The sequence below is a fragment of the Mustela nigripes genome, chromosome 6, assembly GCF_022355385.1.
Source record: "Mustela nigripes isolate SB6536 chromosome 6, MUSNIG.SB6536, whole genome shotgun sequence".
NCBI lineage: Eukaryota > Metazoa > Chordata > Mammalia > Carnivora > Mustelidae > Mustela > Mustela nigripes.
In genome coordinates this window covers 100,517,810-100,540,857 of record NC_081562.1, presented here as the reverse complement: position 1 = coordinate 100,540,857, position 23,048 = coordinate 100,517,810, and the positions used below count along the sequence as shown (strand labels likewise).

Sequence of the window (23,048 nt, the reverse complement as noted above, 5' to 3'; positions counted from 1 at the left end):
CGTGGGCTGGGAGACTGAAATACTGCGTTTTTCTTGTGGATCAGCTCCTGGTTCTCTGGGTAACTGGTTTGTGACTTGGGCTTTGGATTGCAGGACAGAGGAAGGGGGCATGAGGTAGAGGGGGAGGAGGACCCAAGGTTCTTTGTTAGTCAAGGACAGAAAACAACCCAAACTGCAAGCAGGGCTGGGTCAGAGTCGCCAAACCTTTGTTTCTACTTGTTAGTCTGTAAAGTTGAGGCACGATGGGACCCGTGGGTGGCTCAGTCATTAAGCATCTGCCTTCTGCTCAGGTCTTGATCCCGGGGTTCTGGGATGGAGTCCCCATCAGGCTCCCTGCTCTCTCTGCTTGCCGCTCCCCCTTCCTGTGCTCTCTCTTTCTGTCAAATGAATAAATAAAACCTTGAAAGAAAAAAAAAAAAAGGATCAAGACAGAATAATCTGGGAGAAATCAGTCATTTATATCCCATATACTGTGTCAAATGCTTTCTCTGTACTAATTCACAGATTTCTCACTCTTCTGCAGTATGGACCCATGTCCCCAGCGCCATCAGCACCTAGAAAGGCCCATTTTACAAAGTGGGAAACTGATGTTGAGAGATTAAGAATCTCTCCCATCAGAGCTAAGTGGTAGAGCCGGGTCTTGCTCATGCCAGGGGGTATTCATCATTTCACTCCTCTAGATAATTCATTCCCCCAAGCCATACAGGAAAATAATGAGTCTGACCATATCCCCTGGATGAACGGATGGCTGTTGTGAATGAGGCCAGGGCCCAGTTGGAGAGCTGACCAGAAATAAAATGTCAGCTTCCTTCCCGAGAGTTCCTTCCCTCTCTGTCCCCTGGGCCTCACCCCACAATGGCAGACAGGTCAGGAAGTGCCAGGGGGCTGGTTCTTGAGCCCCTCACTTGGTGGCTGCTGCTAACTGATTCCCCACAACCTATCCCTCCCTACTCACTAGTCACAGGCCCTAGGAATGAGTGCTGGGCTGAAGGGTGGTCCTCACCCAAGAGCAGGGAGTAGAGGTGAAAACGAGTTCATGTGTCTAAAAGCCAGGACCTACTCGGCAGAGCTTGGGAAACACTTGGGTTGACTCACCTAGATTGAGATCAGGGCAACCCTTGCCCTGCTTCAGCCCCCACTGAGAACCATGCCCGTGAGTGTGGGCACTGTGACTGAAATCCAGGTTGGCAGGCCGGGCATGAACTATAGCCTGAGGTTTTCTAGGTAGTAGGGAACTTCCGAGCGGAGGCCCAGGGAAGTGGAGGACCTGCCCAAGACCACTCGGCTGGGTTGGCGGCGCAGGTAAGGACCCAGTCTCTTGGCATCCTTTACAGGGCTCACACTCTTTCAATGGTGGGCCCCTCAGGAGACTGAGGAGAGCGTTCCCACTCCCAGAAGTAAATCTGTCTATTCAGACAGAGCCCAGGGGACCCCCTCAGACTGAGGGCTGTGCTCACTGAGTCCCAGCCAACATCTATAATTCAGCAACCCAGGTGAAGATGAATTCTCTCTACAGGCACCCACCCCCCGACACACACACACTTTTCCAAAGTTCACACCACACCACTTCACTTTTAAAAAAGACCAGCATTAATACTAGTTTTGGCTAACACAAAGAAATATGGATTTTTGCTTTTATGAGACAAAGTGGAAACAGCTCTCAGCGTTTCTTCTGCAGCAATTTAGGTCCCACTGAGCTCCTGCCCCCGGAGTTCTGCTCAGCTCCCCGCCTCTGGCCTAGCTTTGAACTGCCTGGGAGCTCTATTTTGTGCGTCCCTTAGCGAGATGGTTTCAGCAAAATTCAAGAGGTTGTTATTTCAGGTCTGGCAATGCTCGAGCTTTTCCATGTCAGGTAATGGTAATCTGTTCGCTTTGTTCCATTTCACCTTACGAAAGGTTTCACAGGAACGTTCTGCTTTTGGATAGTGGGGGGTGGGGTACCTGTACCTGTTTGACTTCTGAGATTGCTGGGTTCTCTTAGCTGTAGGATTGGTTCCCTTAACCCTGCTCATGCCTCTTCACCAGCCCCATTTAATGAGATTTTGGTACCTGCCCTGAGATACCAAGTCAGTGCTTGGTTGTCACACTCAGCTTCATCCCTCTGTAGTCAGCAACCAGACAGGTCTCTGGAGTCTGTTTCTTCACAGAGGACATGGAAAGATCCTCCCTTCCTTGAGAAGAGCCAGAGTCTTGAGTTGTGTGTTGAGTGTGTGTGTGTTTGTTTTCTATGTAAGCTCTTCAGCCAGCGTGGGGCCTGAACTCACGACCCAGAGATTGAGAGTTGCCAGAGTAAGCCAGCCAGGCACCCCTATTGTCCCCCCCCCTTTTTTTTTCCCACTTTACCATAGACTGAAAAGAACTGAAGATTTTTATAAAAAAGAAACCATCATCAGCCCTTTATGAGCATTGACCATCCTTAAGTAAGTTCCCAAGAACAGAATGACCCATTTGGCCACGCCAGGTCAAGCGAGAGTGAACATCTTGAGAAATTTGAGCACCTCATGCCCTTTCAGCACCGCTCAGGTTCCAGATTAGTTTTCTTCTCTGGTCTCCCTCCCTGGGCTCAAATTCTCAACAACTGAGAGTGGGAGAACATTGCTGACTCCTAGATGCCTCCCCACTGAAGGCCTGTGCCTTCCTGCTCCTTACCACAAGCGTTCCCACCCACGGCCCAGGGGCCAAACTCGGCCCGAAGAGTCAAGAGGCAGCAAAACCCTCAGGCACCTAAGAGACTGGCCCTATGCTCCCCTGGACATGTGAAGAGACAGCAAAAGCAAGGGAGACAGCCAGCAAGGCCACTGCTAGTGTCTTCACCCACCCGCCCTAGGCCAGCTGACTTCCACAGCTGGTTCCTATCTGCCAGGACCACGGTCATTACCACTGAGGTACTGGGCTTGAACTCAAGAAGGCCACATGTGGAGACAGAGGGAAGGCAAGAGGGAACTGGGAGACAGGAGGGTTGAAACTGAACCGGGACAAGATCAAAAAGTACAGCCAGAATTCTACTTGGTCTTTTTTTTTTTTTCCATTCTCCTTTATTCCATAAACACCTAGTTCCAAGTTGCACAAATCAAAAAATAAAGGTAGAGAAAGGTGTAGGGAAGATTTCTGTGATGTGCTGGGGGAGAAAGGGGGAAGGGTTGGGAGCCAGTCCTCTCCCTCCACACACAGCCCCAAATGCAGGTTATGGCCCCTGCAGGGGGGATCTGAGGAGGAGGTGGCAAAAGACCCAAGGTAGCTGAGGGATGGAGGAAGCCCCTAAACCCAGAGCTCACCCCAAAAGCCCCTTCAATGCATGACAAGGGTAGAATGGGGAAGGTGAAGAGATTCAAAGATGGAGCAGCAAAATGAAAAATCAAGTTAGCAGATAGAGGAGAAGTGGAGTCATCATGGTAAGGGATTAAAGAAGGAAAAAGTAGGTAAAGGGGGGCAGTGAAAGGTTCTCCCTGAGACCCCCAGGGAGAGGTGGGGGCCAGCTTGCCTGTTAATTTAATATTAAATTGGGAGTGGGAGTTGGAGAGGAAAATGTTATTCCAGGGGAGGATTTCTCAGCCTCTCAGCCTGTACCTGGAAGGGGAAGAGAAAAGAGCACAGGTCAAAAGACAGACAAATATAAAAGTGGGGAGTTGCGTTTAATCCCCTCTTCCAGGGACAGCATTCTTTTCTTTCCAAACCAAAGAAAACTTATACCACCAAAAGGCAGCATCTGCTGGGCACATGGACTACTGCCTCCTCGTGGCAGAGGCCTGGGCACAGGTCTACTCCTCAACCCCCCCTCCGTGCTCCACACCTCACCTACTCCTCCCCCTCAGGACTTACAAGAGAGGCTGAGGGCATAGGGCCTTCACCAGTCATAGCGGCGGGACTGTCGGGAGGGGGAGTCGTCAGGTCCCTGTATAGCCAGGCGGGGAGGCCCCTCAGCCCTTCGTCCCCCACCCCCTGAAGCCTCATGCCGCCGGAATTCCAGGGGGCGCTGCTGCCGGAACCGGGACGTCTCCCTCCGCCATTCATCATCAAATGCTGCGGCCTCACCTGAAGAGCACAGAGACCAGAGGTGACCACTTAAGTATATAGGCTGGCTTCTGGAAGCAGATGCAAGAGTGAGCCACAGCCTTCTAAGATGAAGAAACAGGGCAAAGCCTGGAAAGTATTATGGATGGGGATGTGTTGAGGAAGAGCAGCAATTTCTTTTCTTAGTATCTGGTTCCACTAGCTAACAGCCAACAGTGATTGCAATATGTAAGCCACCAGAAGTGTGACTACTGAAGAAAAAAATTAGGAAAGGCACAGTTATTAAGCTAAGGAGCATCATCCCAAGCACACAGTAAGTATTTAATAAATATCTGTTGACTTGAAAAAAAAAGGTGGGGGGGGGGGGAAGAGCCTGACAGATGGCCCCTCCTACTGAGGACAATGCCAGCACCTGACTTAGCCCCCGAAGCTGACAAGGCTCAAGTGAGGTAAGACCAGGGGCCCACCCCTAACTTTGCCAAGAAAGATCTACAGAAGTAGAGAGAGAACGTTTCTATCTTCTAGCTCCTAGGAACCAGAACAGGGGCTACTGGGCCAGGAGTCAGAAGGGTGATGGAACAAAAAAAAAAAAAAAAAAAAAAAAAAAAAAGAAGGGTGATGGAGCGGGGAGGAAGGCTCACTCTCATCCAGGTTGATATAATCCTGCCGCTCCTCCTGGTCTCCCGTGCGGTGGTTTCGGGAGCGCTGGAGGATGTGAGCCCGGTCTCGGATGTGGTGCCCAATGGACATCTGCTCTAGCCCACTGTCTGAGTCCCGTACAGTCCTCCGAGTCTCCCGGATCTGGGATGAGGCAGAACACGGCACACTGAGCCACCCCTTCCAAAGCCCTGGCTACACCAAGCCAGGACAGACAAACCACCCACAACCCAATCCTGAAAAAGGAAGCCAGGCTTTCTGTGTGTTATTCCATTCTGCCTGCTCTGGGAAAGGAGAGGCCCTCCAACTCACCCCGCCTGGAGCCGAGCGCATCTCTGATGTCTCCTGGTAGACTTTCGGGGCCCCATCCCCCGTATTGGAGTAGGAGATGACAGTGGAGGATGAAAAGGTCTGGCAATTGCCTCCAGCTGTCATGTGTTCCTGAGGAGGAAAAGGTACTACAGGACTGAATGGCCCCTCTGAGGAAGGGATCCCACACTTCAGCTGCCTGTTCTTGTCCCCCACTTTCTCATGATACTTGGGAACAGAGAAAACCTCAGGGCTCATCAGCACCCCCCAAATTCTTCGGAGTCCAACAATAAACAAGAGGGACCTGAAGACATGGAGCCCTAATTGCACACTTAAAAGACTGCTGTTGCTGCTTCCTACTCAGGCGTGAGGGCAGGTAAGGGAATCCAGTCGCCTCCGGGTTCAGTGTCTTCAGCCTGCTTGAGCCTGTCACCATACTTTTCCTTGCCCCTGCCTCCGAAGACTTACGGGTGCTGCCAGTCATTACTGAGAACAAGACTGCAAAAACGTATGGGGCCAGAGCCTCACCATGTTCCCAATCATGTCGTTCATCATCCCAAACATGTCCATGAAGCCACCCGACTGCAGCAAAGAGATGGAAAACAGAGTCAAGAAAGCATAGTCAGTGCTCAGATGGTCTCTTTAGGTACCAGCTAGACAGACACACAGCTACACTTTCCCTGTCTCTTCTTCCTCCACATGGAGCAACTGCTCTGTCTCTTCATTAGCATGACCAGAATATAGAATGTTCTCTTTGTGTTTCCCTTCCTGTATTACTGCTGGCTTCCTCTTCAGTCTCTATGGCTGCACTGATCCAATTTTCTTTCTCCCGACTGTCCTACTTCCTCCTATCTTTAGGAAGCACACCCAAGTAAATGGACTCCAACCTATAAAAGGATTGGCCATAAAACTAAAGACAACAACAACAAAAGCCATCTTTGTTGGCCCTTCAACTGCATCTCCATCCTCAGAAAGACAAACTTTGCAAGGCAATTATATTCTCCTAACAGGGATGGCTCCTAGAATGCAGGGATCAATAAGTTAGAATCTCTAACCCACAGGACTCCCAGCACACAACAGGCCCAGAGCTTTGCAAACACTCTAAAAAGATTCTAGGGTTACTATTCCAGGGAGCCACATTTGGAAATAACATCTAAGTGTATACAGCATGTCTGAGAACGGAAGGAAACGAGGACATCAGGACTCACCATTCCCAGCATCCCAAAGGGGGAGACAGCCCCAGTCTACAAGAAAAGATAAAGAACAAATTAGAGACCACGTCCTCCTCTCTCCCTACAATCCCAAACGGAGCCCATGGCCTCAGCTTTTTTTCCATCCTCCTCTCAAAATGGGTTCACAGCCCTTCTGCCAGACCCCCTCCCCCACTCCTAAAAAAGATCACTGCACTTGCTAAGTTGGCTGAAGTGCAAGAAAAATCAAGGACCTTATTAATCACCCCCAGCATTTCCTTGGGTCTCAGGCAAGTCACAGCACCATTACCTGCATCCTACGGCTGGCAGGTCTGGTTCCAGGCATGTTGCCATCTGTGATGCTGAGGAAGGGGCTATATCCAAAGCCACCTGACAACATTCGGTTCATATGCTGACGGTGAATAGCAAAGGGGTCCCTGTGGAGTGAGTATACCGTGTGGATGGTGGAGGGGCCAAGCAGTCAAAACCTTCCTCCCCCACAAAATGGAAAAGTCCTAGGGAAACAGTGGCACAGATGCCTATTTCCTCTCTGAGTCTGTGCTGGAGCCGAGTATCCAGCTGGTTCCAGCCAATGCTAGCCATGGGAACCCAGATGTCTGTCTGAACTACTTAGAGCCCTGAAGTGGAGTAGGATGAGTGCTCTAGAACAGGAGGGGGAGGGAATACTCACATCAGGAACATGGGATCCTCGGGCTCCACGTCCCTCATGAAGCGGAACATCCTGACTTTAGCTCCAGGGGGCTCCACACTGTAAAGATGCAGAGGCTCAGCTACGGACGGAGCCGGGCTTTTGCATAGCCGGCTCCGTGTAGAGACTCTCAGAATACTGTCCCTTCCAAATGCTGTAAGCGAGCCGCGCAAACTCCAGTGAGACCCTCTCCAGGTGGTGTTCGACACCACCCTCAAGGGAGAGAAGAGCTCTTCAAACCTCTCAAGGAGGGCCGTGGAAAATTTTTCCAAGCCTCGCAGTTTTCTCTCTCCCCTCGCTCACAGCCATCCTCTCCCCAAAGCCCTGGCCAGAAGCATGCCCCCCCCACCTCCCCCAACGCCACGGTTCCGGATGCGAATCCCAAGGGCTGGCCCTCGCCCCCTTCTTCCCCGGCCACCCGCCTGGCCTCCCCCGGGGCTGGCCTCACTATCCCCATCGCCCCAGTCCGCCGATCCCCCGGCCCCCGCCTCCCCGCGGGGCGAGCAGAAGCGACGGGCCTGGCCTTCTCCCCTCCCCGCATCGCAGGTTCCTAGACCCCGCAGTCCCGCGGGCTCGCTCCCGCCCCGGCCCCGGCCGCCCGCTCTGCTCGAGCCTCACCGGTCCCCGATTCGGGCTCAGCGGCCCATCCGGCCGGTCTAGCCTCTCGGTGCGCTGCAGGATCGGGGGTTGCGGCCCGAGACGCGGGATTGGTCCGGGCTTGCTCTTCTCGGCCTCCCGCGCCGCCTCCTCCCACGGCTGCCACCTCCGTACCCCCCCCTCGGCCCACGGAGCCCGAACCCCGGCCAGGCCCGGACGGAAGTGACGTCACGATGGGACCGCCCTCCCCGGGGCTGGACCCGCAGAGCTCCGCCCACTGGCGGACAAGGGGAGAGGGGTGGGGCCCGGTCCCGGGGCGGTGGAGTGTGATTCTGCGGGGTCCTCCAGGGACCAGGGGAGGGGAGGCCTCATCACCAACCCGGATTTAGGCTCTGGACAGGAAGGGGCTCCCTGTGAGGGTGCGGAGCAAGAGCAGGGGCGCCCCTTCCTCCGCAGGGACGGGGTGAGGGAGGGCGGTGCGGCACATTCCATTAGGGGAAGGAAGAGGACGGGGGGGGGGGCAGATTCCCATGAGGGGGGGGGCGGGCTCCCTGTGGGCGACGAGGTGGGGCGGATCCTGGGGGGAACATTAAGCAGATTTTCTACCCGAGCGGCTTGCAGGCCGTGAGGGAAGCTGGGTGGCCGTTCTGCGGGGGAGGTGCTAAGGGCCAGTCCCTTCGGGAGGAGGTGCGTTCCAAGCAGGGGCGGGGTCCTCGGAATGACGTAGAGGGGGAGGTGACAGTTCTGTCCCTGTCTAGCTCTGCCTTCGAGAACTCCGGCGGGGCCAAAGAGAATCCAGGTTGGGAGGGCAGGCCGCCAGGTGGCGCTCTTCGGCCAGGCTGGGACCGGCGTTGGCGAGGTTCCTGGACCCTTCAGTTAGCCTGTGTGAAGGGTCGGTCTGGGCAAATGTTGTTCTGAAATTGTTTAGTTTAGTGCCAGTCTCTCCCCTTTCTTTTCTCTATTTGCTGTGTCCTTAAGAGCTCCCAGTCCCGCACCGATCATTCTTGCCTCTAGTCAGGTAGGTAGGTCAAGGGTCTAAAATTGGGGAAAAGAAAGGGGTGGAAAGGTCCATTAACCAGGATCACCCGGGGCGGAGCTGAAATCAGACCCAGAAGACCCGTCTCCAAGGCCAAAGATTGAAACTTTGACATACTAAATGTCTTGCATAAAATCTGGCCCAACTGGAGAGAAGGGCCCTCCCCCAGGGTGTCAAGGGAATTTGGACTGTCTACGATGGACTTTAAACCAGACTCATCCAAACTCTAACTCTCCCTGTTCTTTACTCTGGCTGCTAGCCATATTAGTGCTATGTGGAGGCTGACAATGCCAAAGACTTGTTCCCAATACTTCCCTAGGGGTGAAGAAGGAGGGGGTCCCTGGTGACTCAGGAAAAGATACTGGGAGCAGGGCTTCTCAGGTTTCTTTGGACTTGATCATTATTAAAGAGGGAAAAACAATAGTGGAGACAGAGGGGGAAAGATAATTTAGAAGCTGTCAGACTGGCAAAACCAAACAAAGATAAAGACAGAATAAAAGCAAATTTGCTTTTCATTGATATTTCTGGAAAACAGACTTAGTAAAAGCTTTTCAATTTATTCTTCAGATCCTCTATCTCTGGACATCCCACCCTGCAACTGCCCCTTTTCCTCTTGCCTCAAAGGCAGTATGACAGGTGACCAGGTATTTTCTCAAAGTTCTGTGGCCCAGACTTAACTAGTGTGGTCTTTCACCTTCCAGCTTTTCCCTTCTCATTCCATTAGGTCCAGCCTTCACAGAATTGGATAGGAGATAGAACTTAACTTCCGGCCTCCTCCTTTTTTCTTTTTCCATTACCTGGTTCTGTCTACCTAGTGCCTTTAGATGCCTAGAAACCTTTCTCCTCTTCCTTATAAAACTTAAGAATCAGGTATTGGTCATATTTACCTTTGCCTGATTTTAAATCAGTGTATTACCTCTCCTAGGAGTATTTACAAATTACAATTTAGCTTCTAACTATGAGAGAAAGCTCCAAACCTGGACTTTGTCTGAGATTAAAAAGAAATTCTTGAATAGGTGGGGATGAAGAAGGACATGGAAGGGCTCATTTCCAGAGTCCACAGAGACTTGCCATATAGGCAACTATCTACTCCAAAAATGGAAGGAATGTAATTTTACAAGTAACTTTTATGTCTCCCACAACCAGAGTTTGTGTCTGTCTCCCTTCTCCCTTCCCTTCCTTGTCCCTCCCTTCCATTCCTTTCCTCCCTTTTCCTTCCCCCTTTCCTCCCTTCCCCCCTTCCTCCCTTTCTCCCTTCTCTTCCCTTCCCTTCCTTCCTTCTCTGTCCAGTGAACTCTGAAGAAAAGAAATTTCTCTGTCACTGGAGTGTCCTTTATAGTATAAGATGTAGGAGGGACAGTGGGCCCTGCCAGGAGTGAGGTTTAGCACAAGTAGGACAGCATTTGAGGAAGGAAGAGAAACAGTGTGGTTCTTACACTTGCTGCTCTGTCTGATGGAGCCACAGTCAGAAAGTCCTTGTGAGAGTAGAGCTGGGCCAGGAAAGGGACCCTCTTTAGATGAAGGTCATACATTTGGGGCAATCCCAGGACAGGAGGATATTGGAACAGAGTGGGGCTGGGGCAATGATGTGTGAGTTAGGGGAGACAGAATTTCTTGCCTGAAGAGCCAAAGTGAATGGGTGTGACTGAGTGTGTGTGTGTGTATGCATATGTCTTGGGGAAAAGAGAAAAAACCTGAAAATTAGTGCTAAGTTGCCATAGATAGAGTTGTACTGCGGACATCAGGTCAGAGTAAGATTAAAAAGTGACTCGAGCATTTTTTTTTTTTAAATCAACTTTTCAGTTTGTTTTCAACTCCATATCCGTTTAACAAATATTGAATGCCATCAGGTGTCAGGTAAAATTCCTGGCTCTGGAAATACAGTAGTGACACAGGTAAAAATAAAACACGGGAGAAGGGGGACAGATGAATAAGCAAGTAGTTGGGAAGTGGTGGTTGCTTTTTAGGGTAACCAGGAAGTCCTAACTGATCAGATGACATTGAAGCAGAGACCTAACAAGCTCAGGAAAGCTGAGGTGAGAGCATTCTGGGCAGAGGAAACAGTAAGTGCAAAGGCCCTGAGGCAGAAGTATGCTTAGTATATTCAACACAGAAGCCAGTATGCCTAGACTGATGTGAATGAAAGGAAGAGTAGTAGTAAGAGACAAGGCCACAGAGAAAGAAGAAGCTGTATCATTTGGGACTTTTTAGACCTACAGAAGAATCACTCTGGCTCTTGTATGGAGAACAGACTATTGAGGGGACAACAGCAGAAACAGAAGGACCATTCGCATGCTGTTGCCATAATCCAGGTGAGACCCTGTGATGTCTTAAGAGTAGATTTGAAACAGCAGAGGAAGAGGAGTGGTCAGATTCTAGATAGATTTTGAAGATGGGGCCAACAGAATCAGCTGATGGATGGATGTGGTATGATGGAAAAGAGTCAAGAATGACTCCCAGATTTTTTTGACCTGGGCACCTGAATGAGAAAGAAATGACCATCCTGCTTGCTGCACTGACTGAGAATAGACAAGTATTGGTTTAAGAATATACTGAAATCGTTTCTAGCTGTAAGATCCTGACCACGTGGATACACAGGGTAACTGACCCAGATGGTCTTACCTTCAGCAGCTGACTACCCCAAGTAGGAGGAGATATAGAAATAAGTGAATTCCATAGGCAGTTTGACCACAAGATATTAGTTGTTAGACCATCTTGAGTGGATATGCTAATGTGAACAGTCAGCTTAGAATTTGAAGGGTTTTGTTTTTTAAAATATTTTATTTATTTATTTGACAGGGAGAGAGACAGCAAGAGCAAGTACACAAGCAGGGGGCAGAGGGAGAGGAAGAAGCAGGTTTCCCACTGGGCAGGGAGCCCCATGTGGGGCTCGATCCTAGGACCCTAGGACCATGCCCCGATCCAAAGGCAGATGCTTAACAACTGAGCTACCCAGGGACCCCGAATTTGAAATTTTCAGTCTTAAGAACTCCCTATTGTCTGATCTTTTCAAGAAGATATCCAGAAGGAGGCAGAACACCTTGTGATTAACATGGACATTAAGGGTTGAAGTTTGAGCTACATGTATGATAGTTTTTATCAAGATCTACTGAGCTTTTTACTCTGTGCCAGACGTGGTGCTAGGGGCTGGAGATAATAAGGCAAGGAAGATGTGGTCTCTGCCCTGGCAATTTCACAGCCTAGTGAGAGGGGGCAACATGGAATTGATTATAATCCTGTGATGAAGGCTGCAGTAGAAAGATGTATTTTAAGAGGGCCAAAGCCATTCAGAAGAGGGAGTGTGACCTGGGAACAGGGCTGGGGAAGCCAGGAGACCATTCCAAGCAGGAAATGTGATCAGTGCAAAGGCACAGACGTATGCTCCATTTGGGAAGAATTGGAAGGAGTAGAAAAACTGATGAAGCAAAACTTTTGATGGAACAGTGCTGAGAGAGAAGGGTACATAGGTTAGGTTTAAAGGGACTAGTCCTCAAAGGGCCCTATTTTCTTCTGGACCTCATCCTATAGGCCTAGGGAAGCTATCAAAAGGTTTTATGTAGGGAAATGGCAATAGTCGGTTTGTATTTTGTTTTATTTATTCTTTAGTCGATTTGTATTTTAGGTAGAAAGTCAGTTTATGCATTTTGGGAAACATTTTTGAGCTTCTGCTGTATGCCAGGTAGGGAGGTGAGTACTGAAGATACACCAATTCTTAAAGTACGGTCAAAAACCCTACTTTTTGAAGGAAGTCAGCACCCCTGGAGCAGAGACAGGACTGAGTTTGGACAGAAGGGGAGGCACTCCAGGAATCTTTAGAAAGTGGAGGAGCTGGGGAGGGAAAGAAAAGGTGGTCTTGGATGACCCCCTGGCAGGAATGAATGGGTGGAGGACAGTACCTTTAACTGAACTAGAAAGCGAGAGAATCTCAGTGGGATCATGCAGGGTTTGAGGAGCTCCAGAGGAGCGAGGGATTGATGACCAGAAGGGAGACTGTGAAGAGTAAGAACAGGACCTTTGAGACCAGTCACCTGGGAGGGTTCAGGCACCACTGTCATTGTCTCCTCCTGGTTCCTGTGGGCAAAAGGAGTCTCTAGCTGTCACTTCCATAACATTTCCCCTAGACTTTTCTAGACTTTTCATTTCTACTCTCTGTCCTCTACCTCAGGCACATCATCTGTTTAACCTGTAAAAGTGTGGGAACCCTGAATAGACTTGCACCCACGGTAGTGTATGACAACAGCCCAGATGACCTTCAGCACGGCAGCCAGAGTTGCTCTCGCCATTCTACCTATGGAACACTGGGGATGGAGAAGGGCATGAAGGTGGATGAAGAAGAGACAGTTTATGGCTGAGGTATAAAGTGCTGCTGTCCAATATGGTGGCCACTAGCCATAGGTGGCTATTTAAATGTAATTAAAATTAAATAACCTTTAAGAAATGCAGTTCCTTAGATGCAGGAGTCACATTTCAAGGGTTCTTAACCACACGTGGCTAGTGACCACTGTATTGGAAAGTGCTGATATAGAACACTTCCATGATCACAGTAAATTTTATTGGGCAGGGGCACCTGGGTGGCTCAGTGGGTTAAGCCTCTGCTTTCCGCTCAGGTCATGATCTCAGGGTCCTGGGATCAAGCCCCACATCATGCTCTCTGAGCAGCGGGGAGCCTGCTTCCCCTTCTCTCTCTGCCTACTTGCCATCTCTTTGTCAAATAAATAAAAAATCTTAAAAAAAAAAAAAGTAAATGTATTTCTAAAAAAAAAAAAAAATTGTTGGACAGACTATAAATGTGATCTTCCTTCCAGACTTTTCTGAAGGCCTGTGAAGGCTTTCTGAGAAGCGTAGGCAAGGAGGAGAAACAGAAAGGAGGGCAGTAGAGGGTTGGGCAGTGGCAACTATGCTTGGTCTAAAAGTGAAGAAGGTCAGGAAGAGGGCAGGGAGAATTACAAAGCCAATCAGAAAATCTGGAGGAGACGTAGGATGGTAAAACCAATTCTTCTAGCTAGGGAGAGCATTCATGGGGAAGTGGGAAAGCCACACAACTTTTGGTTGTGAGGATGATAGCATAAAAGACAGCGGCGGCCAGGAAATCAGTATTTAGAAGATTCCAAGTCAGAGAGAAGCTTACTCAAAGAAAGAAGGTTGAGAGGGCTCTGAGAATGAGGCCAAAATGGTGTGTCAGGGCTAGGAAGTCAATGATTTATTGAGCTCTTCCTCTTTGGTGCCTAGCATCGTGCTAGGTATTCAGCACAGGCGAAGGAGACAATAGGTAAGGGTGGAGGAACAGGGTGGAGGAATGAATAGAACCTGTTCTGAGTTGGGAACGATGGATAAGGATTTGTAAAATCAGGAGAGATCCAGGAGACATTCTAGAAAAGTGTACCCATGGAGACAGTGTTCTATCTGCCTAGTGGAAAGATTGCTGGATGCGTGTCCCTTTCCAAAGGACTTTTTTTTAATTTTTAAAAAAGATTTTATTTATTTGAGAGAGAGAGAGAGTGCCTGAGAACAAGAGCGCACACAAGCAGGGGGAGTGGCAGAGGGAGAGGGAGAAGCAGATTCCCTGCTGAGCAAGGAGCCCAATGTGTGCTCCATCCTCTGACCCGGATATCATGACCAGAGCTGAAGTCAGAGGCTTAACCAACTGAGCCACCCAGGAGCCCTTGCATGTCCCTATTCTGGCTGTGCTTTGAGCTCTCCCCATCTATTCCTTGAGGGAAAGGACCATCTCTTTTTCAGCTTTGTGTCTCCATCACAGAGCACAGTGTCTGACCCAAGGAGGAACCCCCAAGTTTGGTTTGTTTGTTTTTAATATTTTATTTATTTGACAGAGAGAGAGAGAGAGAGAGAGGTCACAAGTAGGCAGAGAGGCAGGCAGAGAGAGAGAAGGAAGCAGGCTCCCTGCCAAGCAGAGAGCCCGATGTGGGGCTCAATCCCAGGACTCTGAGATCATGACCGGAGCCGAAGGCAGAGGCTTACCACACTGAGCCACCCAGGTGCCCAGTAAAGAGGCTTTCTAAGGAACATTCCTGCAGTCAACAAATATGATCAAACCTAGGCTGGTTTAGGTCTCTCTCTAGGAGTCCCTCTCAACTCTCCACTGACTTGAGTTTTGAAACGATTAAAAAAAAAGAAGAAAGAAAGAAAGAAAGAAAAGAAAAGAAAAAGGGAAAGTAAGGAAAAGAAAATGAGTTATACTGCAACTGGAATGGGGATAAAAAAGTACAGTGAGGAGTGGAGAGGTTCAACTTTCAGGTTTCTGTTGTCTAATGCCCCCAAGGATCACCAGGCCTTCCTTAGCACTTAACTTATTAGAGAAACAGGCAAGCTGAAAAAAGTCAGGAAGCTGGAGACAAGCAAGAATTAAGAATCAGATGGCAAGAGTTTGAACTGAACGCCTTTCACACAGTAACGACATAAATCTCTAGGATGTCAGGCCAGCAGCCATGGTTTCCAGGGGGCTCATGCCTCCCTTGTTCTCACCTGGCTTCCTTTTTCCCACCTCCAGAAAATGTGTAAGAAGTGGGTTTCCCCATTCACCTAGTGGGAGAAATTCTCAGTTGGACTGAGGAGTAGTGGAACTCTAGGAATAGGCAAGCCTCTACAAGGCCTCAGACGTGGTTCTCTGGAAGGAGCAGACACTAGCTGGCACCATTTAACACCACCGGCCCCAGAGGCTCAGAGACTAACCCTAAGGACTATGGGATTAGGCTTTCAGCATCCCACTTGCTCCAGATTCATCCCAAGTTCCACTTCTAGCTTCTTTCTTATGAAGCCAAGACTCAGGAGACCAGGTTTGCTGTCCAACCAGACAGGAAAGGATAAGAGATGGTTCTCCCCTGCAGGAAGGAAATTAAATCTAGGCTTTCTGCTTCCTGGATCTTTTTCCTGTGGTCCCTGGGGACCCTAGTGTCCAAACTCTTAGATTCTCAAGGCACTCCCTTGGGCCTTGGGGCAGGATTCCCATTCTCTGCCTCTCCATCTCCCTGGAATTTTCCACTGCAGCTGCCTCCGCTCCCAGACACCCCTCCCTGGGCAAAATTCCCGGCTCCCTCCGCCTCCCTTTCCTAATCACACCTCATTCCCACCCCCAGCCCAGAGGCCCAGCCCACAGTCCGGCCCACTCCCCACACTAACCCCGGTGGTTCCAGTTAGAGAAATGGGAGGCCAGGCCCCTATTCGAGGGTGACAGGGAGGGTCCCACGCTCTCTCCAGGGCGGGGAGAAAGGACAGTGGAGGGGCTGGTCCCCTGTGGGGCTGGAATGGGGGGAGTGGCCCTCCTCAAATCCCCATATAAGGCAGGGCAAGCAGTTAGACTCCTGGATTGGCTGATTCAAATGAGCATTCCACCTGGCAACAGGGTTTCTATTGGCTCTCAGGGAAAATAGGAGGAAGGTGGATGGAGGTTGTCGGTGGCGGTGATTGGAGGGGGGGAGGGGATTGGAGGTGACCGGAGTGGGGGGCGGTTACCAGGGCAACAGGGTAAAAGCCCAGCAGGGTGTCCGAGACGGCAGGCGGGGCTCGGAGGTGGAGAAGGGGAAGAGGAAAGGAGGGTGGGAGGGAGAGGAAAGAGCGTGCCGGGGAGGGAGCGAGACAGGAGACTGGGTGGGGGGTAAAGGAGAGGGGAGAGGGAGAGAAATGAAGCAGGAGAGTACAGAGATGGAGAGGGTCAGAGATCGCCAAAGACATCAGTGAGTGAGAGAAACAGACTGAGATAGAGATGGGAAGGTCTCAAAGAAAGATGATCAGAGTCCGGCAAGGAAAAACCTGGGTGGGGCTCCAAGATTTTTGAGGAGATGGAGACTGAGAAACTGATGGGAAGAGTGAGAAAGAGAAATTGGGAGGTGTGTACGCCATAGGACCAAAAGATGGTATATTTAAGCACTCAGATACCAAATGATGATGATAGATCAGTGTCTTTCTTATTAGGAAAATGAAAAGACAATGATAATGATAGACAAATACATAAGTGCGCACACACCAAGGATATCTTTTTCCAAACCCTAGCCTTCCATTCCATCCACCTTCCTGACCGTTAATACATCCAGCTCCTGAAACCCCCAAGCTTCTCAAAATGATCCAAAGATACCAAGACTGCGGGCCGGGAACTGAGGATGAGTGGAACCAGGTGGGGCCGGAACTCCAGGCCTGAACCCCTTGCAAAGGAGGCCAATACAATCCAGAAAGGCTGGGGAAGATGGCAGCAGAGGAAAGAGAAAAGCAAATTGAAAATGTAAACCAATCAGGACCTGAAGAGAGAAGTTGGGGGAATCACCAAGGGTACAACCACACTGTTCCTGTCTCATCTGAGTCTGGCCAGGTGACAGACTCAGATGAGACAGGAACAGTGTGGTCCGGGACAGGAGGGAAGGGAAATCAGAGATGGAAGGGAAGAAAAAGGGAATGAAAAGCGGGGAAGAGCCTACACAAGTATGAGAGATGTGAGGGATAAATGGTTGTGAGGGAGGGGTCTGGGTCAAGGTGAATGAGCTGGGATGAAGAGAAAAAGACCAAAGACTAGTGAGATGAGATGGGTGAAATCGTAGAGGTCCAACATGGAAGAGAAGGAAGGAGCCTGGAGGGCCTCTGACTCCTCCAGATCTCCAGAAAGATCCAGGAAGGGCGGAACCCAGTAGGGTTCACAAAAGTCAGCCTCCAGCCGGGACAGAGGGTGGACTGCCCTTTTGGCCCTCCCATCCCCTCTTAAGGCCACCCAGAGAAAGGAGATGCAAGACGAGAGGGGGAAACCAGCGTGATGTGGAAGTAGCTCCGCCACCCTCTTCCTCTACTTTAAGCTTTTGGTTTCTCAAATACCTGCCCGGCCTTTCCATCTGCTTCTCCCACCCCAACCCTTGGCAAAATCTCAGGGTTTCTTTGGAGGTGAGGGGGAGGGTCAGAAGGATTCTGGCCATCCCTCTAATCCGCCCCCAAAAGACTGACTCCACTTTCGCAGGCAGTAGGTCGGGATTCGGAGAGGTCCCTCCCCGCAGGAACCCCACCCCTTCCCACCTCCTCTCCCCACTCCTTTCTCCAAGACCGTCAGTCTCTCCATTTCCCCCTTCTGGTCCTGTCCTCCCTCCCGCCTCTCGCGCGCTCCCTCCCCTCGCTTTCATCCTCCTATCCCCACCTCGCCAACCTCCGCTTTCATCCCCCTCCCCTCTCCTCTCCTCCCAGCTCCCGCCAGCCCCACCCCTGGGAAGCCCCTCCCGTCGGGCAGCGCCGCCTTTATAAGCGGGTTCCCTGCCCGGGGGCGGCAGCGGCTGGTCGGCGGCAGCTCTGCTGGTGCGGGGGCGGCGAGCCGAGGACCGAGCGATCGCTGCCGGAGCGCGCCGGCCACCGCCCGCACCGCCCTTCCGCCCGCCCTCCGGACGGCCGCAGCCCTGCGGGTCTCCGTTCCAGACCCACCCCCGCCCCACCCCGCGCGCCTCTGCCGCCTCTTCCAGAGACCCAGCTTGCTGAGCGGCCGCCGCTGCCGCTGTCGCCGCCGCCGCCGTCACCGCGCCAGGTTCCGGCCGCGGCCACCCTCCGCCGTCCAGGGCCCCTCCGTCCCGGCCCCGGGACCCCGGCTCCCCGCCAGCCCCGGCCCCGGCCCCGGCCCCGGCACCATGTCGGAGAAGAGCGTGGAGGCAGCGGCCGAGTTGAGCGCCAAGGTACGGGCGGGGACGGCGGCGGCCCGGACCCCGCGCGACCCCCGGGCTCCGCGCGGTCTTGCGCCCCACGCCGTCCCCGACGGCCCCACGCTGCCCCGGCGCCGGGTCCCGGAGGACCCCTCTTCACCCTCCCCCACTCCCCGCTCCCCTGCCCGGCGCTGCCTACCCCGCTTCGCGCGGCTCCCGCCAGCGCCCTCTAGCTTCCTGAGCGCTGCACGCCGCCGCTCCGGCCTCGCTGCTCGGCCGTCGCCCGGCCCCCGTCGCCGTCCCCACCCCTCTCCGGCTCCGGCTCGCGCGTCTCTACCCCGTCCGCTTCCCGTCGGAGCGCGCCGCGGCTCACTTTACCGTGCCCCTCCCCCGCTGCCTCTCTCCGCGCCCCCTTTCCCCGTCTCTCCTTCCCGTCTGACCTCACCTTTCCTCCGCTAAGCGGTTTGAGATCCTCCAGAGTAAATAGGACTCTCCCGGGAGGCTGCTCTCGGGCCCCTCCCCTCGAGGCCCGACTGTCTCTTGCTTCTCTCCACGGACGGCTAGTCTCTCTGTCTTCTCTCCTTTTCTTCCGTCTGTATCCATTTCTTCCCCCTACTGGCCTTAAGCTCGCTTTTCTCTCCATAGCCCCCTCCAGCCTCCCCCCTCCCCCCCCAACACAGACAGACTTAAAGAGTCTTGGATTTCTAAAAATCATGAAGGGAGGCGGGAATAGCCTTCGAGAAAACTGAAGCTCAGCGTTGCAAGACATTGCTTCCAGCCGTCCTTGTTAACATCGGCTCCCTTTCCTGGCCCCATCCCTTTGCCCTTGCCTCGCTTCCAGCCTTCCTCTAATTTCCCTAGGGAGCCTGCTGAGTGTCGCTTTGGGAAATTAATTCGGCCAACGTTTGGGGGCTGGGAGCCCGACTTGTATGGGGTTGGGGGTGATGGGGTTGGTTGTTGAGGAGGTCACAGAGGGCTCCTAGAGGCCCTTGAAGTGAAAGGGGGCCACCAGTGGGTTTTAAGGCAGTGGCAGCGAGGGGCTATGTGTGAGAGCTGCTAAGGTGTGCCGTGGGGCCCTCCGGTGGGCTGTGCTGTGGCATGTGACTCCGCTGAGTAGGTGTCTTTGTATGTCTGAAATCCAGCGAGTGTGTGGGACTGCCCGTGTCAGTTACATGTGTGCATGTGGAGACGCGGATGTGCTGGAGCCATGTTGCTGCTTTGTGAGTGCGGAGTGGCTCCCCTGTGCCCTGGTGTGTCTCAGGAGTGTGTGCCAGAATGCCCAGACCCAGGCCATGTGTCTCCGGATCTCATGGGCCCTCCTCTTGTAGCTGCGAGTGTGAATCGGTGTCACCCTGTGTCAGTGTGTGTGCCTGTGTTGAGTAAATGAGGCCAGAGAGCTGCTTAGCACAAGACCTAGGTCACATACTCTCCTGGAAAAGGGATCATGGAAGGACAGTGACCAGAAGGACAGGACAGGGGAGGAGAGGGCCCGGCCCCTTGGACTTTGGTCTCCCGTAGTCTCCCTCCCTCCCTTCCTAGAATTCTCCCTCCCTCCCTCTGTCTGGGCAGCCCAGATGGGAAACTCAGGCCAGGGGAGCATAGACCGACCTGGTGCTGGGGCCCCTGGAGAGAAGCCAACCAGCCAGCCCCTCCCCCCCTCTCCAGGCCCAGGACAGACCCAGGATGCCAGGGAAAGCCCACCAGGTGGTAGAGATGCCCTGTCAACCATGGGGCAAAGAAATGAGGAGGGGGAAGTGGCAGGAAGAAACCGAGCTGCAGTGAGAGGGTCCGGTGTCCTGTTTTCCTCTTAGAGGGAGAAGGGAATTGAGTGTCCCTCCAGGTCAGCCGTTCTGCACCAACCCCTACTGCTGTCCCTGATCCTGGTCCAGAAAGGACACACCCTCCAGGGTGATCTACTCGCACAGAAAACTTCCCTTCACATGGAATCAGATACATAGAGTTGTAGGCCAACACCAGATCAGATCACACAGGGACACCCACAGCTGATCAGTGCCTGCCATGGGCAGTTGGGGAGGGTTGGTGGGGGAAGAGGACTGGAATCTAAACTGGAAGACACTGGGTGGTATCCAGAGAGAAGGGACTCAGGAGCATCTCCATCAGTCACAGTATAATGGGACGTTAAATGTGCGCCTGCTGGGCTCCTGGGGGGATGAAGGAGGGAGGGTATCCCAGACAGGTATCTTCTCCATCTTCAGTCTCATCTCAGCCCAGCCCAGCCCAGACACAGACCTTGTCTCTCTTCATCTACCATGTCCAGTACCCTCTCCCTTCCACGTTTCCTTTATCGACATTACCCCTGGAAATGGTCACTTCTACCCCTTCACCACACCAGTGCCGGCGTCAGGGGCACAGCATCCCACACCACCTGCCAGATGTAGGGAGGAAGAAACTACTCGAACTGGTTTGAAGTAGGTGTGCGTCTTGCTGGGCTGCTCTCCCTGTTCCCGTGGTGTTTGGCCACGGAGGAGCCTGAGGAGTAGGGGGACACATGGACAGAGAAACAAAGGCATTCAAGGAGGCTGAGGGGGAAGCTGGGAGGGATGCCCAGGAGAGAGGACTCAGGAAAAGGCCCCAGAGGTAGACAAAAGGCAGAGCAAGGCAGCGGGAGGGGCAGGCCAGGGAGGGGGCAGGCCAGGAAGGCGGAGGGCCCTCAAGAGGGGGTGGGGCATCAGGGCTGAGAGCAGATGGAGGGGATTTGCTTTGCTGAGCTGAACTCTTCAGCCTGTGAGATTTTGGAGAACTTGATGGGAGTGAAGAGCCGTTACGTTGGCCATCCATTCCTCTGTTTTCATCACTCTCCCTCCTCCCTTGAGTCTTCGGGCAGGTGTCCGGTCCCAGCCCCCTTGTGGCCTTGAGGACCCTGGGACCTCTGTTTTGCCTCTAAGCTAATGTAGCCAACTCCTTCATTCTCCCAGTCCTCTAAGCTCACTGCAGCAGGAGAACGGGGCGAGAGGGACGGGCTGCAGCTCATTTGTGGTGAGAGGAAGGTGACCTCTTTCTCTCTTGCAGGACCTGAAGGAGAAGAAAGAGAAGGTGGAGGAGAAAGCCAGCCGAAAAGAGCGAAAGAAAGAAGTGGTGGAGGTGCCGAGGGGTTGGAGGGGTCGGAGGGGTTGGGGGAAGATACTTGGGATTCCCCTCCACTTCCCTGGGGTTGAGGGACGCTGGGTCCTGCCTTGGCTATGGCCCCTCCCAACCCTTCCTGCCCCACCCTTGGCCCTTCCAGACGCCCCTGCCCTTGGTGGTGGTGGAGGCACCTGGCAGCCTGACGCTGCTCCTTCTCCCCTCTCTCTGTCCTCACAGGAGGAGGAGAACGGAGCCGAGGAGGAAGAAGAAGAAACTGCTGAGGACGGAGAGGAGGAGGATGAAGGGGAAGAAGAAGGTGGGGAGGGGCAGGGGAGGCTGGGCTCAAAGGAACTGAGTCAGGGTGGGTTTGAAGACCTGAAGCAGGGCTGAGGGCAACCACAGGGGGTCTGTGCCGGAGCTTCCTGCCCTTCCCCAATGACCCGTTTCTGGCTCCTCAGATGAGGAAGAAGAAGAAGATGACGACGAAGGGCCCGCGCTGAAGAGAGCAGCTGAAGAGGAGGTTTGGGCTGGGTTGTGGGGCCTGAGGGGCTGTCAGGGATGCAGCAGGGGCTGGGAGCCCTTTGGACTTGGACCTGGATCCCTGTGGTGCGTGGGGTGGGGCTGGAGCAGGGCAGGGACTGGGGGAGGTCCCGCTCCCATTTTGCAGCTACCCCAACTCTCCTTCCACAGGATGAAGCGGATCCCAAGCGGCAGAAGACAGAAAATGGGGCGTCGGCCTGAGCCCCCTGCCAATGGGCTGGGGGTGGGAGGCCCCTCAGGGCCTGGAGGTGGGGGTGGGAACAGACAAGTGCAGCCACTCTCCACCTGGCTCCTGGCTCTGGACCCTGCACCAGAGCTGCCACCCTCTTTGTCCCCAGCCTTTCTCATGTCCGCCTCTCCAGACACTGCCCCTTCTATCCTCACTCTGCCATTGTTCCACCTCTTGACCTGCTCCATCTGAGCTCCCCAGCTGGTCCCAATTGCTCTTCTTCCTGTCCTTGCTCTCTTCCTCCCTTCCCCCACCCCTCCTCCAGTAGCCTCTCCTTCCTCACCTCTGCATCCCAGCCTCATGTCCTGTCCATCCCTACCCTGCCTGATCCCTGGGTCTCCCTCAGATCCCCTTCTCTCAGACAGCGCCAGGCCGGGGTGGGGCCAGGGTTGGGGCCGAGCCCCACAGCTGCCCCCCTCTCCTCCCCTCCCCTTTTTGTATAATTTAATAAAGAAACGGTCGCGCTTCTGTTTTTAACCTGTCTCCTGCTTTCCCGGGACAGGGAGGAGGGGGGTGGCAGATGGCACATTCCATCAGGACCCTTCTATAAAAAAGCAGCCAAGCCCTGCTACCAGCAACCACTCAAGCAAGACAAGATCAGTGTTCCAGGGTTGGACGCGGAGCTCACAGCTTCTTTGAGAACTAACTTCTTTCTTGGTTTTGGATTCTTGGGGATGCTCCTCCCCAGCAGAGCATACACACTTCCCTGCTAGCCCACACCAGGTCTAGACACTGCTGAGCCCAGTGGAAAGCTACCAGCTCTCTTGTGCTGAACCAGGCAAAGAAGCAGCCTCAGAAACAGGAAGTCCCGCCCCTGAAGTGGGAGAGGGATGAGAGGCCTGGGTCTCCGCCTCCTGGGACCTGGAGAGAGAGTTGTCTGGCATCAAACCTGTCCTCCACCAGGCAGGGAGGAAGTGAGCACTCGGTTGGGCAGGGGAGAAGTCCAGGGCCTCCTGTGGTTCCCAGGTGTGGTACAAGGTCTTCCACACTCACGCTCCATCTCTGGGCCAGGCTCCTCCGGCTGGGTGGGGTGGGGAGCAAGAGTTCCCCTCTGTCAGTCAGACTTCCT

The 23,048-nt window shown here is 53.1% G+C and overlaps 2 protein-coding genes across 2 annotated transcripts; one reads left to right on the top strand and one right to left on the bottom strand.

Annotated features, from left to right (window-relative positions):
- Positions 1–3,000: 3,000 nt before the first annotated feature.
- On the bottom strand, positions 3,001–7,718 carry MLF2 (myeloid leukemia factor 2). Its single transcript, XM_059403687.1, has 9 exons — positions 7,495–7,718; positions 6,859–6,936; positions 6,478–6,604; positions 6,186–6,221; positions 5,506–5,559; positions 4,981–5,109; positions 4,653–4,812; positions 3,820–4,032; positions 3,001–3,567 (listed from the first exon to the last, which is right to left on the bottom strand). Exons 2-8 carry the CDS (start codon positions 6,906–6,908, stop codon positions 3,845–3,847), a joined length of 744 nt encoding a protein of 247 aa, XP_059259670.1. The 5' UTR covers positions 6,909–6,936; positions 7,495–7,718; the 3' UTR covers positions 3,001–3,567; positions 3,820–3,844.
- An 8,865-nt stretch (positions 7,719–16,583) lies between these two features.
- On the top strand, positions 16,584–22,456 carry PTMS (parathymosin). Its single transcript, XM_059404549.1, has 6 exons — positions 16,584–16,637; positions 17,470–18,159; positions 21,157–21,228; positions 21,448–21,526; positions 21,669–21,730; positions 21,901–22,456. The coding sequence occupies exons 1-6, from the start codon at positions 16,584–16,586 to the stop codon at positions 21,949–21,951; spliced, it is 1,008 nt and encodes a 335-aa protein (XP_059260532.1). The 3' UTR covers positions 21,952–22,456.
- Positions 22,457–23,048: the final 592 nt, after the last annotated feature.